The sequence below is a fragment of the Mesoplodon mirus genome (assembly GCF_964341445.2).
Source record: "Mesoplodon mirus genome assembly, chromosome: 14".
NCBI lineage: Eukaryota > Metazoa > Chordata > Mammalia > Artiodactyla > Ziphiidae > Mesoplodon > Mesoplodon mirus.
The window spans coordinates 18,441,466-18,454,503 of NC_138990.1; the positions used below are offsets into that span (position 1 = coordinate 18,441,466).

Genomic DNA, 13,038 nt, shown 5'->3' on the forward strand with positions numbered 1-13,038 from the left:
TTATATATAGTAGTGTGTATATGTTAATCCCAAACTCCTTATTTATCCCTCCCCCCACCTTTCCCCTTTGGTAACCATCAGTTTGTTTTCAAAATCTGTGAGTCTGATTCTGTTTTGTAAATAAGTTCATTTGTGTCATTTTTTTTATATTCCACATATAAGTGATATCATATGATATTTGTCTTTCTCTGTTTGACTTGCTTCACTTAGTATGATGATCTCTAGGTCCATCCATATTGCTGCAAATGGCATTATTTCATTTGTTTTATGGCTGAGTAGTGTTCCATTGTATGTATGTACCAATCTTCTTTATCCATTCCTCTGTCAATGGACATTTAGGTTGCTTCCATATCTTGACTAATGTAAATAGTGCTGTCAAATCTGTCATTTTCTAAAATTTGATTTTCTGGATTTTGAGTAATAGTTATCAAAGCCTCTTTCCATTTTTAGGTTATAAAGAAATCATCCCATGTTTTAATCTAGTACTTTTAGCTTTTAATTTTTAATCTAATATACACTGTGAAGTACATATCCAATTTTATCTGTTTTCAAATGGCTATCCAATTGCCCCAACGCCATTTATTAAAGAGCCCATCCCCTTACCCCAGCAGACTGAGATGCCATCTAAAGCAAACATTAATGTTTGTATGCACTTGGCTCTATTTCCAGACTTGTTCTGAACTTCCTGCTCCATTGATCTATTTGTCTATTCCTGCATCAATACCACATTGTTTTAAAATCTGGTTGGGCTAGTTGTCCCCTCAGTCTGCCATTCTTGTTGTTTATTTTATCATAAAATCTTTAGAATCAACCTGTCTAGCCTCAGAAAGTAATTTGTTAGGTTTTTAAAGTGAGATTGTGTTAAATTTTACACATTGACTTGGAGAAAACTGACATCTCTGTGATGTTGAGTCACTCCACCCCAAAATGAAGGATTTCTTTCCATTCATTCAAGTCTACTTTCGTTATCTTCAGGAATGTTTTATAATTTTCTCACGTAGGTTTTTATGTACTTCTTGAGTTTATTCCTAGGTGCTTATTTTTCTTTTCTGGTGTTACTGTAAATAGGGTTCATTTTATCTTCTGGTTTGTTATTATAAATACAGACTAAGGTGATTTTTGTAAGTTAATTTACTATCCTGCTCCTATACCGAATTCTCAGATTGTTAGTATGAATTTAAGACTTAATACTCCCAGGGTTTTCCAAGTATGCTATCATATCATATCACCCACAAATAGAAATCTTTTTTTCCAATTCTTTTCTTTTTCCATTCTTACAGTTCCAATTTTTTCTCCTGAGCCCTAATTATTTTCTCCAGAGCTAAGAGTGATGGAATGATGGACAGAAGTTTCTGGGGAGGTGGGAGGGACGGCAGTCTGGAGCATGGGAGGATAGAGTCTTTGACCAAAGTGGGAGAGGCACCTTTCTCTGAGAGAGGAGAAGGCAGTAGAGTTTGAGCCTTTGGCTTGTTAATCTCCTCTGGAGAGAGGGATCACGGGGTGGAGGTGAGTGTCGGCCTCCGGAAGTAACACGGCTTGGAAAGAGAAAAGGGTAAAACAGCACCCCCTCTAGTGCTGTGGAGGACACTAAGCTTATCATTGGGCCAAACCCACTCTAAACTAGCCTGGGTCCTGACTTTTCTGGTGAAACCAGGAAAATTCATTCACAGTTTGCTGCCAAATAAATGAATAACCAAATGTTTTAAGTGACCTATAATTCTGTGGGAAGGAGTTAGCTAATGTTAAGAATCCTTATAAATGATTAAATCAAAGCTCCTTGCCTTCAAGGAGTCATTTGATTCACTTTATATCAATGGTTGTGTATATTAGCAACACCTGAGGATCTTTAAGAAAATAATCAGTTCCAGGTCCCATTGCTAGAGATTTAATTTGGGGATGGAGCCCCAGGGTAGCTGCAGTTTGGGAAGGCTCCCAGGTGGTTCTAACGTAGCCAAAGTTGAGAGTCCAAGCCTACCCTACAGATGTGTGGGTCTGTGTTACCTGTGTCTGCTTAAGCTGCCAGGAGGCGGCCACTTAGCTCAGATGTGCAGGGAGGAGTATTGCTTTCTTAACTCAAATTCCGAGTGCTGCATACACAGAAGCCTGGGGCTCAGCCCCTGTATCTTACAATTCAGTTTGCTGAGTTCTACTCGGTACCTCCAGTGTGCCCCGCAAAGGGCTAAGCACTTCTGCAAATATAAAACGCCTGAGGCTCAGCCAGGTGAAGAGACTTTCACCTTTCTGTTTTAGGTAACCCTGCATCGTTTTTAGTTGTAACACTGAATCACTGAAACGCGTTTCTATTGCTAACTTCTTCGGCAGAGACCTGAGACACCTTAGAGCCCGCGGCGGACGGCCGCTCGACCCCAGGGCTCCGAGGCCGAAGACCTGCCCTAATACGGTAGCGCCCGGTGATTGGCTCAGAGTCACACTTGTAGGCGTGTCCTGCCTCGCGCACGCGCACAGCTTCCGCGCCAGTCTCTTGAGAAGCGGGCGCAGGCTCAGAGGAGAGAGTTCGCTTCCCGCTAGCTCCGCCCAGCTCGCTCCCGCGGGGCGGGGCGAAAGCCGGGCTGGGAGAAGAAGCGGAGCGGCGGCTGCGCGCGTGCGCGGAAGAGAGCTGAGAGGCGGGTAGGCCGCTGCCGGCCGGGCTCGGAGGAATTGTGAGAAAATGCAGGTGAGCAAGCCCGGGGGCGTGACGTCTGGAGGCTGCGGCCGCTCGTTTGCCCCGCTGGGTCCGCGCCGGCGGCCGGCGGTCCTTGCCGGACCTGTGGGAAGCGCCGGGCCCCGCAGGCACGGGGAGGCCACGCGAGACGAGGCCGGCGCAGGCGCGGTGCAGACGGGCGGGCGTGGTCCCGCGGGTCCGCGGGCTGGGCGTCCCCACGCCGTGTGTCCCACTCCGGAATCTCAGCCCTGGGGGCTGCCTCTCCTTGAGCTCGTCTCCCGTGCGGCCTGCGAAGGCCTCTCCGGGTCTTACCTGACAGTTACTTCCTACTTGTTAACTCTCTTAGCGAGCACCTGAGCAGGTGCGTTGTGGACCCCTTCGCGGATGGAAGCTGAGGCTTGGACGAGTGGAGGGTCCCGCCTGGGGGCCGGGATGTTCCATAACATAACCCGTGTTCTGACTCCACCCAGAGCAGGGTGAGGGGTTATTACACCCGCCCCCCAACGTTGGTGTTCAGGTTGAGGTGCGCCCCCTCGGGACTCCCTGGCTTCCAGAGCTCAGCCCGAGGGTCCCGCAGCCCAGTTACTTTCCATCTTAAAATGGATAAAACCACATCCCCCAGTTTTGTTCTTTCATTGTATCAGGAATTTGCTAATGGAATTTGACTAAAACCCACGGAAAAGTGGAAAAAAAGGACACCGTGGAAATAGATGCTTTTATGAGAAAATCTCTGACAACTCAGTTTGGTCACTGTTGAAGGACCCTTCTCCAGAGGTCATTCTGCTGCCTCCCAGAGCTCGCTGTGGCCAGGAATCCTGAGGGACTCATCTCTGACTCAGTGGCAAAAGGGAAATGGAGTTAGTATGGGGTTGGTTGGGGGCTGGAGAGATGATCATCTCCAAATCCAGTGCGTCTGGTGAAGAGGAAACTCAGGGCTGCCCTGGCCTCCTTTGCATTCTCTGTCCTTCAGGTCCCGACTTAAAAACGTCACCTCCTTCCTGAGCACCCTGTGGAAAGGATTCTGTTAGTTTTTCTTTTGACATATTTCAGCAAGACTGGGACAAGGAGCTGGGGCTGGAGCCTGGTTATCCCAGTGCCCTTTCCACAGCTCCCCGGGTTCATATTCCAGACCAGGTCCGTTAGCAGCCTTCCTGCCAAGCAGTGCCAGACCAGGGTTTGGGCAGCTGGTCTGCCCACTTCGACATTTATCCTTCTCACATTTGATCCTGGTAAATTTGACTTGTTCCAGCCTGGCGCTGTGGCTGTCCCAGGCTTGTGAGGTTTAACTAGGTAGATACAGGTAAAGGGCTTTGCAGGGTCCCAGCACCTAGGACTCAATAAACGTCAGCCGCTGTGAGCTCTTCCACGGGGTCTCAGCTCTTCCTCTCAGGTTTGGCCGTTAGAGAGTCAATCAGGCTCTTTTCCCTCTGATTTTCCTGCAGCCACTCGGGACTTTAGGATGCTTGATCTCTGCACTCAGGCCCTTTGCACAGGCTGGTCCCTCTGCCTGGAAAGTAATTTCCTAAGTTTTCACTCGTCTTTGTGGTTTCGTCTCACCCTCCAGTCATGGTTAAACGTCACCTCTTCCGCAAGAACGTCCTTGGCCATCCTATGGAATGCAGGCCCCCTGGAACTCTCTAGCTCAGCAGCCTGTTGGTCATTGCATTTGCCATAATTTGAAATATATCTCTTTGTATATTTAATTATTCATTGCCTGTCTCTCCCTCTCACTTGTAAAATAGATGACTTTGGCATTCACCATGCTTTCTTACCATCTAGTACAATAATTTACATATAGTAGGTGTTTAATAAATATCTGCCGAGTGAAGCACTCCAAGTCATTAATGAAAATACCAGAAGCCAGGTCAGAGCCTTGCTGTTAGCACTGATGCCGATCTGCACATCATAGCCTGATTTTTACCCCAAGACAGGAAGATTGGAACAGGGGTTGTGGGTCTTTTGACACTTTCTCAGAAATAGGCCACAGAATAGTTTGGTGTGAATTCCCCTTCCCACCACTTTCCCATTTGACCCCTCCTTACCCATGGCGCCCTTCACAGTGGACTTGGCACTCATGGTATCCTTGCTCCACCGGCTCTAGGACCCCAATGCAGACACCGAGTGGAATGACATCTTACGCAAAAAGGGCATCTTGCCCTCCAAGGAGAGTTTGAAAGATCTGGAGAAGCAGGCAGAAGAGGAGGAGCAGCGGGTCCTTCAGCAGTCCATCGGTGAGCGCGCCGATGCTCTTTATTGCGTTTCTGTCTGCTTAGGAGACAACCTGCCAAGCCTCTAACTGCTTTGGTAGAAGGATCCTCTGAGCAAGAGCTGGGAGCCAGGGATTGGGAGTGCTGAGCTGGATGCTGCCTTTGGGATCTCAGGCGGGTCACAGGGCATCTCTGGCTTCAGCTTGCTGGGCCATAGAATTAGGGGGACTTCAGAGGCCCCCTCCTTTTCCACAGTTCCTCGTCGGTGTCGGATGAGCACGTGATAACCCCGAGGAAAGTATTTCCAAGTCTTGACTTTCCTGGTCTGTGATTCACTTTGGATAATGTCATGGAAATCTGCTCAAAAGTTTTTAGTGTTTGTATTCTCGTGAGGGTATACTTTATCTTTGTGGTTTGATTACGAATATTAAAATAGCTTGATTTGGGGAAGCATAAGATGTTTGCAGTGTACAGGGTCTAGGAGAGGGGCTTTCTCACATGTAGCTGTATCATCTGAATCGGAATCCCTTGGGGTGCTTGTCCCAAAACAAACAAACAAACACACACAACAACACGCAGAACCTACTGAAACAGAATCTCTGGGGGTAAGGCCCAGGACTCTGCATATTAAACCAGTGCTTCAAAGAGTTTCTGATTCACACCAAGGTTTGAGAACCACTGACCACAGGGGCTAAGCCTTTTGTCCCCTGTTGACATGTGAGAGCTAATTTAGAGAAGGATTTATTACAAAGCGTTTATCCTGCAAATGTGTACTAAAGGATTGCTGTGTGCTGGGTGTTGTTTCTAGGCAGTGGGGCTTTAGCTGTGCACGGGTCAGACAAAAGCCCCTGTCCTCTTGGAACTTACATTCTAGCGGGAGAGACAGACAGTAAATGATACGTGAGTGAAATGTAGGAAGATAAGGCAGGAAGGGGCCGGAGGAAGGATGGGTATAATTGCAGAAAGGGTCAGAGAGGGCCCCCTGGCAGTTGAGTAGACCTGAGGGAGGTGAGTGAGAAGTGGAAAGCACTTTCCACTTGGAGAATGGAGGACTCCATTGGAGTTGGAGAATCCGCCAGGAAGCCAGCAGGACTGGGAGGCAGTGGTAGGAGGTGCAGAGAGGCAACGAGGGCTCGGACCATTAGGACCTTGTAGCTTCTAGTATGGACCTTGGCTTTGCTGCCAAAGGAGGTGGATGTCACTGGAGGTTTGAACAAAGGAGTGACGTGTCCTCTGTGTGGACAGCACCGTCCCGTTGTTGCCTTACTGAGTGCAGACTGTGGGGAGGCAAGGCAGGAAGTGGGGAGACCAGTCTGGAAAAGGCTGCAGTGGTACCTTTGGCAAGTGGTGCCATTGGCTTGGAGCAGCGCGGTGGGTGGAAGTGGCCAGATCTGGATGTATTGTGAAGGTAGGACTGACAGGATTTGCTTATGGATCCTATGATGGTGTGAGGGACGGTAAGTCAAGGATGACTGCAGGGCTCTGGGCTCGAGCGGCCAGAAGGACGGAGTTACCACCAACTGAGATGCGGAAGGCTCGGGGAAGAGCAGGTTTGGAGGTAAGATCAGGAACTCTGTTTGGCACGTGGTCACTTTGAGGTTTTTGTTAGATGAATAGAGATGGTAAGGGAGCAGTTGGGGATGCTGTCCCAAGCCAGAGAAATACGGGCTGGAGGCATAACTTCGGGAGTTGTCAGCATGTTGCTGGTATTTAAAGCTGTGAGATGCGGTCAACCAAAGGAGTGGGTATCGATAAGGAAGAAAAGGAGTCCAGTCAGCAAAGGGCCTGAGGGAGGGGCAGCCATAGAGGGGGGAGGAGAGGGGGCCAGAGGAAAGTGGGCTTTTGGGGAGGAGGTGGTGATGGGTTGGGTCAGATGTGCTCATCCGTTGAGAAAACAGAGGTCATTATTGACCTTGATAAGAGCAGTTTCGGGTAGTGATGGGGTGGGGGTCTGGGGACAAAAGCCTGATGTGATTGATGTCAAGAAGCAAGGGTGTTTATGGCAATAAAAACAAAATACAGATTTTATAGCAGTTGATTAAAAGAAAAGGTAGAGCTGCCTGGCACTCACAAGAGAAGACCAGGGAGTAGCCCTTTCACTCTAGGAAGGGTGTGCTGGGGAGGACCTCAGTGGGTATCGTCCCATCTCCTCAGAAGCGTGAGAACTGTTAAGCACCTGTCCGTGAATGTCTGTGCTTGAAGATCCGGCCAGGTTAGCTCAGGCAAATACAACTCTCCTCTTTTATAAACTTGGGAAACTTCCCGTTTGTATCCTTATTGTGTGGAGGTAAGAGAGGCAGGCCAGCAGCTGTCTTTTTTTTTTTTTTTTTTTTGGGTACGCGGGCCTCTCACTGTTGTGGCCTCTCCCGTTGCGGAGCGCAGGCTCCGGATGCGCAGGCCTAGTGGCCATGGCTCACGGGCCCAGCCGCTCCGCGGCATGTGGACCGGGACACGAACCTGTGTCCCCTGCATCGGCAGGCGGACTCTCAACCACTGCGCCACCAGGGAAGCCCCAGCAGCTGTCTTTTAAAAGCACCCTCCCCTTCTTATTTACTAGTGTAACACCTTAAGTACTTTTTATTTGGGTTTTGGTGGGCTGGGGATCTTTTGGTGTTGCATGCACTCCTTTAGGAAAAGAGTAAAGGGAAGGAAACCAAAATGTGTGTTTGTTCATCTTTTATATTTCTGGTTTCTTGCCAACTCAATGACATTCAGTGAAAACTTATGAAGACATGACTTTGGAAGAACTGGAGGATAATGAAGACGAATTTAATGAGGAAGACGAACGTGCAGTTGCAATGTACAGGTTAGTGCCACCCACAGGGACTGCTTGGCTTTTTGTGTGGCACTAAAATGTGTGTCCTTTGAAACATTAATAAATCTGGCAAATCAGTAAATAAACCTGGACCTTTACAAAGGTTGCTGTGTGAAAGGGGTGGGGGGTGTGTGTGTGTGTGTGTGTGTGTGTGTGTGTGTGTGTGTTTGTAAGATGTCTCTCTCTTCCTTCTGTTGTGCAGGCAGCAAAGACTGGCTGAGTGGAAAGCAACCCAGCTGAAGAATAAATTTGGAGAAGTTTTGGAAATCTCAGGAAAGGATTATATTCAAGAAGTTACCAAAGCTGGTGAGGGCTTGTGGGTCATCTTGCACCTTTACAGACAAGGGTGAGCTGATCTCATGACTGTATTTAAATGTTAATTTGAATTTATATCTTGAACATCTCAGGCTTAATCCACACAGGAGGTTTTTTTGGTTTTTGGTTTTTTTTGCGGTACGCAGACCTCTCACTGTTGTGGCCTCTCCCGTTGCGGAGCACAGGCTCCAGACGCACAGGCTCAGCGGCCGTGGCTCACGGGCCCAGCCGCTCCGCGGCATGTGGGATCCTCCTGGACCGGGGCATGAACCCACGTCCCCTGCATCAGCAGGCAGACTCTCAACCACTGCGCCACCAGGAAAGCCCTGTTATTTGTTTTTTTAACTAGTGTTTTTGTTGCTGATTTGCCCAAACCTTATAGCCTAATTTTTGTCTTAAGACTTTCAAATTAATATGTGACTAATAGGAATGCCTTTGTTACAGTGTAGCAGAGGAGACTTTTTTTTTTTTAATTGTAAATGAATTCCTCAGTCACTTGTCCCTCTGGAGAAGCTCAGGCATTTCACAATTCCATGTAATGAATCACTCTCGTCGATGGTGAGGATGACCTTTGTGAGAATTGTCCATGGCGAGTGAGGCAGTGGACCCCCGGCGCTTCCCACCTCCAATTTTATTCCCATCCTGTGGAGTCTAATGCTTGTGTAGGGAGTTTCTTTGAAGCAGGAAATGCTTTCTGAATCACACATTTTAAGCCTTGAATGCTCTCGCCTATAGAAGAGCAAGACAGTTACCTTTTACATTGGAGCTGTGTTTCTAACTTATTCTTCAGTCAAATTAAGTTGGGCTTTGGATTTTGAGTTCCTCCCTTTGCCTAAACATGTTAGAAAGTTTTTTCTAAATGTTACTTCATTTTGGCTGGAGTAGTAGAATCACTTGTGAAGTCATTTTGAGGTTTTATGTAGGGCAGAAGGGTAGTTGAGATTTATTATGTACAAATGGAGAATCACAGGCTTCTGTTTCTATTTTTATAGGATTCCCCTCTGTGCCCTGATAAATCAGCACTTTAGTGGACTTGCCAGGAAGTTTCCTGATGTCAAATTTATCAGAGCCATTTCAACCACCTGCATACCCAACTATCCTGATAGAAATCTGCCCACAATATTTGTGTACCTTGAAGGTGATATCAAGGCTCAATTTATTGGACCTCTGGTGTTTGGTGGCATGAACCTGACAATGGACGGTAAGGGCCTCTTTGAGGTGCACGTGGGAGATGGGGAGGAGATGCTTTTGTTGACGAGGGTGCCTGTTTCCTAGACACACGTTAGGATGACTTGTCAGATTCACCTTTGCCCCCATGCGAGTGATTGTAAAAAGGGAAGAAGCACGTTGAATCTGTCATCTTAAACAAGTCATTGGGGGCAGTTACAACTGGGCTCTAGTAATTCTCAGTTAAAAGAGGGCACAATGGACTTTAAAATATTTAATATTAATGTCTGATGTGTTTTATTTGTCCCTACGGTTGAATATGTTCATTTTTACTGGTAGCTCAAGATCACATCATTCATTTCTTGTTTAATTCAGATGAACATTATTAGTGACACATGCTTATATGTATCTACATATGTACAAATGTACATATATATAAATCTATAGAAATTTTTTCTCAGTTGAATAGTAGCTTTTAAATTAAAAGTTTATTCTCCCTCTTAACTCCTGAAGGATATGTTTTTTTTTTCTGCCTGTTACACAGGAGGTGTTAAAATACATACGCACACATAACATGAGAGAGAGAAGCTGAGGCCTGCAGGTTTCTTGATAAGTCGAATTCTTTATCTGTTTAGTGAAATAATATGTCCAGCTGTACTTTAGTTAGTAGTCTTTAAAAATGTGTGTTAAAATATGACCTTATATTCTACTTTATGTAACTCCTTATGTAAGATATTCAACTGGGAAAAGTGTAAACATACACATACATACATAGACACACATATATGTTACATCAGTTATGCATTATTCCATTGTTCAGAGGCATATGGCATTTCAAACTAAATATGGGTTTGCTTCTTATTTTGGTCTTTTTGCACATACCATGAGGGAAGACAGGTAGGTATACAATAATAATTATAGTTTTTATTTCTAGGAAAAGTTTCATTTGAGGATTAGTGAACTTATAAAATAATGATTACTGCATATAAATGAACAGTAACATTAAATACCTTCATTTATACATATGTGTGAATTTAAATATATTCTTAAGAATCAGAAATCTTAAAAAAAATCATTTTTAAGAAATCTGTTGAATTTTTATCACACTGAACCAAGGTACCTAGAACTGAAAATACTGGTGGAGCACTTTGAATTAACACGATTTCAGTAAAATTGGTGTTCAGATTTTAACAGAAGTTTCTAATTGGTAGAGCATCACTTTAACCAGGCTATTTGTAGTAGAATCTCTCAACTGTCCCTCAGTCCTGCCTGGGGTCTTTTCTGCAGTGGAAAAATACATCACTTGATTGTGCTTCACAAGGTCTCACACCCATGTGGAGTTTCACTGATTACAAGAGCATAAAATACAGGAGCTGAGCCTTTAGTCACTGATTCTTTATTTTCTGGTACTTTTAAAAATTATTACTTGGAACAAATGTATCAGACCTAGGATGTCATCATACACTGAGCCTTTGACTCTAATAGGTTGAGATATTGGACATGAGGTTTAAGAATTTCCTTTTGTTAACTAAATTTAGATTCAATGATTAGAGTGCCAGCAGGACTATGAAAAGTATTTCCTTTACATGTTTCATGCTGATTTCTTTTCTGGGAAATTGTGCAAGCCGAGAAACTAGCTGTTAGAAGATAGATTTAGTCTCTGTTTTTTATTTTAGTTATCATAGAGGTTCAAATGTATGTAATATCTCATTTGACCTCATCTTCTGAAAAAGTGTTTGCAGGTATTTTTTTCCTTCTTAAGGCTCTGATTTTTCCCTTTCTCCCAGGCACCTTATAAATATGGCCCTCAAATTAAATTGTCATCAAATGTTGATGATTGTAGTTTCTGCTTAGAAAAACACTGTGGCTTGAGGGCCCCATGCAGACTGTGCCTTAGGCGATTTGCTTTTTCTTTATCATGTAGAGTTGGAGTGGAAATTGTCTGAGTCTGGAGCAATCAAGACAAGCCTGGAGGAAAACCCTAAGAAACCCATAGAAGATGTGCTGCTTTCTTCCGTGCTGTGCTCCGTCCCTGCCAGGAGGGACAGTGATTCCGAGGATGACTAAGGCTGCGGCCCTGGTAACCTGATGAGCTTTCTTGATGTGACACATCATCTGAATTTTTTTTAAAAGGACAAGTAGGAATGTATACTTTGGTTTTAGCCTTTTATAATTATGTTTCAAATCTCATAGATCTCAGAAGTAATCATTGCTGGGAATCCTTTTAAATTTCTTGGAACTCTCTTTTTAAATTAATAATATTTCCTTAAGGAAAAAATAAAAGCCAGATATTAGTATGGCAGGTGTCTATGTTTTCCTCACTTGTATTTTAGGTGAGCTGTAAAGCTGTTCACTATTTGTTCACATAAAACTATAAAAGAAGAAATATGGAGGGTTTTTCTTTTTAGTAATGTGAGTAAATTATACAGTGGAAAATGGCAAGGTAAGCTTTGCATTTATATTATTATTTGTTTTTATTCTTTTATAGAGGTAGCAACAGGATTATTAACTCAAATAAAGTAAAGGTATAATTGCTAGGAAGAAGTCTTAGTATTTATCCTATTTAGAAGAAATAGGCAATAATTTTTGGGAAATAAATACTGCCTTATCAAAGCAATAACTAAAAGATTCCAATTTACTGCCATTTGGGATAAAATATTTTTTCTGGTTAAAGTAATTTTTTGTCTCAGGCTGTTGAGATGTCAGTCTCAGTTACTGTAAAAGGTCACCTTAAATTCTTTTTTGGAAATAGATATAAGCACACACGTAAGTAGATAACGTGTATCTCAATCAGTCAGTAAAAAATCTAGCAAGATGTTTTCTAAACCAGAATCCTCTTAGCATTTACCACTTCTTGTCAAATTGACATTAACAGAATAATTAGGGGAACTGTTATTCCCTAATGCTTGTGTTGAGTGATGTAGTACTCAGTGCTGGTTTGAATCTTAAAAGTATGAATCAGAGAGGGCGCAAAGTTCCTTCAGATTATTGTCGTTTATTTTTGCCGTAATTTGGAAAATAACAAGCAGCTGTGACCCATTTGATCTGTCAGAATGATCTGTGTTAGTGACTTTGTTTTTCTACACATGAGAGCCAGCACTGCTGATGAAAACATACTCCATGTCATAGTCTTCCTTGAAGGGTTTCTCATGAAATTTTAGTTGCAGGGTTGAAATAAGCTTGGTCAGTTCTGTCACTCTTCTACTGGTCCCATGGGTTAGATTTTCTGTTGTCAGCTGCCATCAGAGTGAAGTGCGGTGGTGCAGGCGTGGCTGCTGCATTGGCCTGAGGGCTGCGGGGCACACGACTCCCGGGGGAGAGAGCTGTGCCTGAATGTGGTCGGGGGCTGCGGCCACCGTGACAGGGCAGCAGACTTCGTTCCACTGCGCAGCTCGTACAGGGTGTGATTCTCTACATATGCTGCGCCACTTTGATCTGTGTTCCTGTGAAATCTTGCCTCCATGCCAGACTCGGGCACTTGGTTTGCGCTCAAAAGCTCAGGTGTCCATGGACTTGGTTGATGAGCTCTGTCTGGCCACATGGCTCTCAGGCCCCAGGAAGCTGTTCAGTCATTCTGACTGAACTTGATTTTAAAAGGGGGAGAGAGCAGCATGTCTGTCCTAGAATTAGTATCGTGATTTCGAACCTGTCGTGCAGACTTCTGCAGGTTAGTTAATTCTGGGAGACTTCGCTGTGTTACTTACCATTAACTTCTTTCTGTTTGATTTGGAGCATTTGTGATATGGTAGGGGTGATACAGCCTGGCTCTTAAGCATTGAGTTTGTCTCATTCCACAGCAGAAACACACAGCGACCAGGGAACACTGGCAAGAAAGATCCTGAGATTCTGTCTCCTGGTGTTGGCAAGAAAGG

At 44.7% G+C, this 13,038-nt stretch overlaps 1 protein-coding gene across 1 annotated transcript; it reads left to right on the forward strand.

Moving 5' to 3' along the window:
- Window positions 1-2,539: 2,539 nt before the first annotated feature.
- Window positions 2,540-11,463, forward strand: PDCL3 (phosducin like 3). Its single transcript, XM_082642678.1, has 6 exons — window positions 2,540-2,674; window positions 4,764-4,893; window positions 7,585-7,675; window positions 7,887-8,030; window positions 8,992-9,200; window positions 11,091-11,463. Exons 1-6 carry the CDS (start codon window positions 2,669-2,671, stop codon window positions 11,231-11,233), a joined length of 723 nt encoding a protein of 240 aa, XP_082498804.1. The 5' UTR covers window positions 2,540-2,668; the 3' UTR covers window positions 11,234-11,463.
- Window positions 11,464-13,038: the final 1,575 nt, after the last annotated feature.

Bases quoted from the DNA above. Each gene is read 5' to 3' on its own strand.
- PDCL3 (XM_082642678.1), top strand. The intron at 7,676-7,886 runs GTTAGTGCCACC...TCTGTTGTGCAG, and splicing joins CGTGCAGTTGCAATGTACAG to GCAGCAAAGACTGGCTGAGT. The intron at 9,201-11,090 runs GTAAGGGCCTCT...TTTATCATGTAG, and splicing joins CATGAACCTGACAATGGACG to AGTTGGAGTGGAAATTGTCT.